The sequence below is a fragment of the Drosophila takahashii genome, chromosome 3L, assembly GCF_030179915.1.
Source record: "Drosophila takahashii strain IR98-3 E-12201 chromosome 3L, DtakHiC1v2, whole genome shotgun sequence".
Lineage (NCBI taxonomy): Eukaryota > Metazoa > Arthropoda > Insecta > Diptera > Drosophilidae > Drosophila > Drosophila takahashii.
Window position 1 is genome coordinate 12,006,899 of NC_091680.1, and position 5,839 is coordinate 12,012,737.

At 46.1% G+C, this 5,839-nt stretch overlaps 3 protein-coding genes across 3 annotated transcripts; 1 reads left to right on the forward strand and 2 right to left on the reverse strand.

The window, feature by feature from the left end:
* Nucleotides 1-81: 81 nt before the first annotated feature.
* On the reverse strand, nucleotides 82-1,514 carry LOC108054184 (cyclic GMP-AMP synthase-like protein). Its single transcript, XM_017137037.3, has 2 exons — nucleotides 1,271-1,514; nucleotides 82-1,095 (listed from the first exon to the last, which is right to left on the reverse strand). Exons 1-2 carry the CDS (start codon nucleotides 1,437-1,439, stop codon nucleotides 218-220), a joined length of 1,047 nt encoding a protein of 348 aa, XP_016992526.2. The 5' UTR covers nucleotides 1,440-1,514; the 3' UTR covers nucleotides 82-217.
* A 197-nt stretch (nucleotides 1,515-1,711) lies between these two features.
* LOC108054183 (LETM1 domain-containing protein 1) lies at nucleotides 1,712-3,485 on the forward strand. The gene is made up of 4 exons (XM_017137035.3): nucleotides 1,712-1,958; nucleotides 2,017-2,604; nucleotides 2,662-2,950; nucleotides 3,005-3,485. The coding sequence occupies exons 1-4, from the start codon at nucleotides 1,867-1,869 to the stop codon at nucleotides 3,344-3,346; spliced, it is 1,311 nt and encodes a 436-aa protein (XP_016992524.2). The 5' UTR covers nucleotides 1,712-1,866; the 3' UTR covers nucleotides 3,347-3,485.
* On the reverse strand, nucleotides 3,466-5,324 carry RpL14 (ribosomal protein L14). The gene is made up of 4 exons (XM_017137038.3): nucleotides 5,302-5,324; nucleotides 4,938-5,039; nucleotides 4,521-4,715; nucleotides 3,466-3,756 (listed from the first exon to the last, which is right to left on the reverse strand). Exons 1-4 carry the CDS (start codon nucleotides 5,302-5,304, stop codon nucleotides 3,556-3,558), a joined length of 501 nt encoding a protein of 166 aa, XP_016992527.1. The 5' UTR covers nucleotides 5,305-5,324; the 3' UTR covers nucleotides 3,466-3,555.
* Nucleotides 5,325-5,839: the final 515 nt, after the last annotated feature.

Here is a 5,839-nt window from a genome sequence, read left to right on the forward strand (position 1 = left end):
CATGACAATGCTTTGCTTTTGCATCACTTGTTGATTTTGTTACTTTTATCTCCAAGAAGCCGAAATATGAAAAATGTGTACCAGAATAAGTATGAATGATTTTTATTGAAAAGTTATTCGGTTATATATGGAATACATAGTTTGGAATACATATTTATGGTTCTGGTTGACATAGAGAGAAACATTTTGGTATTATAAAATGCATTGATTGTTAGTTTTAATTAAAAAGCTTTTGCAATTCATAAGTGTTGTTGTAATTGTAGTACCTTTGTAGGTTATGGTAAATGCTTCTGGCATTACTGCGACACATACTTAGTTGTCGTTGATTTAGACGATCGAAGATATTGTGCCCGTTGGCCATGAAGAAATCCAGTCTGCCACCATCTAGGCGATCCACCAAACGTCCCCACATTTCCACCAGAAGAGGACCCTCGTCGCGTTGCCAGTTAACATTATCAATTACATCGAGGAGCACGGTTTTTAGCATGTAGCTGGACAGGTGCGGCAGTTCTTCGGAATTCCCATCACGTAATCCCTTCATGAGACGCAGTACGTTCTTCAGATTGTAAGAGCCCTTCATCACTTCACGTTCCCAGGTTGGGGCGCAAACCATAAAGGTGCGATCGTCGGAGCTTCCCGACTTCTTTTGCGGAATGGCGAACCAGGGATATTGGCTACGCACCTGGTAGGGAACCGGTGGAGTGGCCGGGAACGGCCACTGAGAGACATTGAACTCAAAAGCCGGAACGAAATCGAAGGATATGGTACGATTTCCGCACTTGGCCTCTATGGAATGGGCGCAGCCGTATCCCTCCATTGTATAACTCACAGTATACGAATTGCCAGAGCTGGTACACCGAAGACTCAAAGTTGGATTGAACACCTTCTTGAAGATACTACGCAACCATTCCTGAAGATCCTGGCGACGAATATAGCCATCATAGGATACGATCCGCGAGTTTGTTCCTCCAGGTGCATAAAGGAAAACGAAACCCTTTTCGTCTGCCTTCGGAGTAATTTGAAATGGGAACTTGAGCTTCAAGTGCAAATCGAATTCATCGGGAGTCACTAGCTTGACGCGATCCAAGTAACTGCCTGATAAGAACAAATTTTTATATAGACAACTATTTAGGCATATATTTATTGCAGTGATGGTCAGCAGAAGCCTGTGTGATTTTCTCTGCGAACCTTCTGGAAGTGAGCCTTATGCTGTGCGAAAATCCCGAAGGAGGTGCTTCTGCTGGTCATAACTGGTCTAAAATTAACTTACCACCCAGGCTCAGGCCGTCAAAGGCATTGCGAAAAGTCGGGTCCACCTTTTTCAGCTCCTCAATCACATGGTTTTGAATGGCAATCGCATCCCTCGTGTATACGCAACGGTCGTCGTCGGAGATTTGCAAGTTATTTAAGATTTCTTTTATTTTTTGCTGAGAACTCATTGTAACGCGACTTATTCTTCTGCCAAATGCAAGTTAAACCTTTTACGACGAACTTTAAAATTCGAATGGAATATTCTGGGGCTCCCCTTTTTACGACGCCTCGGTCTGTTAAGTAACAGCACTTGATGACCAATGTTCTGTTACCTACAGACTTTTAGCTGGAATAAAAAGAAAAACCCGCTAAATGAGGTGGTTGCACTCGCTAACTTAGCCGATGCACCCTCCGCAGAGTTCATATTTACGGAATTAAATTGGTATTTCTCGGATATTTGTCCACCTTTTCAGGCAACAGCTGTTCGAACGTATCAAATCGGAACTGCTCCTTGGATTTTCCTATTTTCGTGGGCAACTCCTGCTTTGGAGTCGGTTGGCGGTTGCGTAATAAGGCGCCTCTACCTGGTTTCTGCTTGGCACTCGCAGCTGCGGAATGGCGTTGGCGTTGCGCGTGGCCCGGTTCGCCTCGATTACGGCCAACTGCTGGCCCCGGGATCGCCGGCCACTTTGGCACCTGTGCGGCAGGTGAGAGCGCGATAACCTGACCCCAATTAGCAATCAGCATTAAAATTCAATTATCCAGGCAGAGCGATAGGAACAGGAACTACGCCACGAAGCCCGAGGCCGCGGCCGCGACACCGGCGCAAATCAAGCGAAATGTGGCCGCCGAGATAACCAGCGTGGGCAAGGTCATCTACGAGACGGGCTGGGATGCCAACAAGCCAAAGGTACAGCCCAGCAGCAGCACCTCCTCCTCCTCATCCTCCTCCGCCCCCCAGCCGCCCAAGAAGCCAAGAAGCGAGGACGAGAAGCGCAAGGAGCTGGACACCGTAAAATCGAAGAGGGATCAGATGCGGGACAACATGCAGGACTACATATTCACCCGGTACTTCAACTACGTGAAGAACTACGACAAGGTGCTGGAGAAGAACTTCCCCAAGGCCATGCAGCTGTACCGGGTGTTCTTCGATGGCGTCAAGGATTTCTTTGGCGACATGAAGCGCTTCCTGAAGATTGCCCGCATAGCCAATGATTCGCCGCAGGGCATCAGAGCCCTGAATCGCCAGGAGCTGGAGCTGTACATGCAGATGCCGCGGGACATGATGAAGGTGGCCCCGGCGCTAATTGGCTGCTCCCTGCCCATGGTGGGCTATGCATTCTTTCCCCTGGTGTAAGAAAACCCTACTTCAATCCTGGAGTGTTGTAATAATCGGGAATTATATCGTAGCTTCTGGTACCCCCGCTCCTTTCTCACTGCCCACTTTTGGACCTCGCAGCAGCGCTCCGAGTTCCAGAGCTACTACATGAAGCGGCGGCTGGGCAACAACAAGGACGTCTTCCGCTGCCTGCAGGCCAAGCTCAAAGCGACGGCCTCGCATCCCAAGCACGCGGCCTTTGCCGAAATCCTGGGACAGCTGGGCAGCGGCACCCACCCCACGCCAGAGATGCTAATCGATGTGAAGGATATATTCGCCGATGGACCCTACTCCCTGCTGGGAATGTCGCGAAAGCATGTTGTAAGTCTGATCAGGGAAAAGAGAGGATGCAACTTGCTAATCCTCTTGCCTTAGAGAAACCTAGTCAACCTGCATGGCCTGCCGAGCAGCATCTTCAAGCGACACCGCCTGCACGAGCACGCCTTTCTGGTCCACTACATGGACCAGGCCATAACGCGCGAGGGAGGCGTTCACAATTTGACCCCCGAGGCCCTGCGCTACTCCTGCTATCTGCGCGGACTGAATCCCGACAGCCTGAGCAGCGAGGCGATGATCGAGTGGCTGCGCAAGTGGGTCAAGGTGTCCACGTCGATACAGGGCGAACATATCACGCTGTTCCTGCACTTGCCCATCCTGCTGGGCTACAACCATCCCAACAACTGGCAGACCATCTACGGCAAGTGCCCCCCCACTTGAGCGGGAGAATATTCGGTAGACTGCGCTTTAAAGATTGGACTGTTTTGATTTTGAGATCACTTTGTTTCTTGAGAGCAAATAAAACTGTTACACCCAAAAAGAAAAAAGGGCCGAGTGCGTGTGTTTTTCCTAAAAATAACACTTTCTTTTATTTTCTCCATGGTGGTGGATGTTCATCAAGCAGTTACTTTCGTTAAAGGTTGTTATTTTTACTTCTTGGCCGCGGCCTTCTTGCCACCCTTGGCCTTCTCGGCGCGCAGACGCTCGCGACGATCCTTCTTCAGGACGCGGGGAGTGCCGTCAGCCTTGGTGCGCTTCTTCAGTGTGTTGAAGGCGATGGTCAGCAGCTTGTTGCGCTGGCGCTTGGCATAACGCAGCTTGAAGCGGTCAAAGTCGTTCAACGAGGAGCGCTGCAAGGGGATAAATAGTGGATTAATAAGTGTAGTTTATTCGGGGGTATGGTAAACATAACTAGCTAATATTGTAATCAGATAAAATAAAAGTAGCTTCATATATGTGTCAGCCGGCAATTCCTATCAAGAACTTTCAACTATCATCATGTGCGGTTCAAGGAGGTAAACAACTAGGCAGAGAAGAAAGTGTGTCGTTATCTATATAATTTGTTGTTTATAAATGTTAAAAAAATGTATTCATGTTTGTTAACCATTTTGTAAAAATAAATAGATAAATGTTTACACGAACTAAATGTCTGATGAGGTTATAGCAACCATAAATTAGTGATTAATAATTACATTTGATTTATAAAAATGCTATTTTGATTTAGGAATGAAAATTTAGACTTTTACACGTGTTTTTTAAGGTTTAAAAAATCCAATTAATAAAAACTATTAGAATATATTACAAATGGATGAATGTTTACACAAACTAAATGTATAAACAAGTTATAGCAACAATAATAAGGGATTAATATTTACATTTAGTTTATAGAGATGCTATTTTGATTTAGGAGTGAATATTAAGACTCTTACACGTGTTTTAAGGTTTAAAATATAAGTTAGGGTTTTAAATATATGATATAAACATTTAGGATATAATACTAATTGAATCTTTAATATTTTTAAGACAAGTTTAAGATGTTGACTACCGCTTTTTTCTCTGTCTAGACCTCCCCTCCTCTACAACTAGGAATCCTTCTCCTATACTTCTTACTTACCTTGCAGATGTTCTGTGCCTTGACCGACCAGGGGCTGACCTTCCACTGGGCCTTCAGGTCGCTCTCCGTCCAGGCCTTGCGCACGATGCGCGTGGGCGCGGTGTAGGGGAACTTGATGCGGTACTTGGTCAGGTGCAGATTGTTCAATCTGTACTCCTGACGGGGCACGCCGGTCAGAGGACCATCGACCAGAACCTGCAGAGTAAACCGGCGATTAGTTGGGGCTCCCACACACTAAGGGTTAAGGGAGAGACTGCAACAAAGACCATGCGTGCTTGCTTGCTTTCAGTGGGTTAAACTAGCTTCATTTATGTGTCAGTTGGCACTTCCTATCAAGAAGACAAATTATCATCATGTGCAAGAGCGCGACACTCGGCCAATTGTTGCTGCAATCCCCGCCTGGAAGGAGGCACTTACTCTGTTTTGGTCAATGACGTCGACAATGGCCACCAGGCGCCCCTTCAGGGGACCTGCGGAGGCCTTGGCGATGCGACCAGTTTGTACGAATCTCTCGAAAGGCTGCAAGCAGAGAAATGCCCATTAGAAGTTGCTCGAAATTTTAAGTTCAGGTGCTGCATGGCCAGCGCGTTGTCCACCACGTGAATTATTTCAAAGGCAAATTTTCCACTATTGTTTGCGGCTCCCGAGCTGCATTCTCTTTTTACACGTTGAACGCACTGACCCGTTCGCTCGGCCGACAGACTTAATTCATCTCGGGCTCTTAGGACCGCTTAATTTCACATTTTTCAACCTAATCCGAAAAAAGTTCTCCGATTCTTACCATGACGCTAAACAGGAAAGAAAGAGAAGGAACGAATTTTTTTGACAGCTCGAGGCAACATGGCGTTGTAGGGTTGCATTTCGGCCAGTGTTGTAAAAACCAACATAGTGTGGCAGTAAACCGAAAACCATTTAGTTAGTATTTTTGATTTTAGTGCGTTGCAGTCACACTATATACAGTGGTCCACAGCTTATTTCAACCAGTCTCCACCAAAAACATCAACAGCCCGTAGAGGCTCACTTATTAGTGTCTTTAGTATGTTTGAAAAAATGTATTTGAAAGAAATAATTGAATTTTAATACATTTGATGCATTCTGCGTTCAAAATATTTTGATAACTTTTTTTGATTAGTTGTTAAAGTTTTTGGTGGAGACTGGTTCACAGCAAATAAGCTGTGAACCACTGTAGTATCGGTAACGTTTTATTGGTTGAGCGGAGACACCTTTCAGGCATAGCGGAGACACCATCCTGTCAGCCGATGCATCCTCCAGGCATTTCGGGGTGACCATTTGTGCAATTTTATTGGTATTTTTCAATA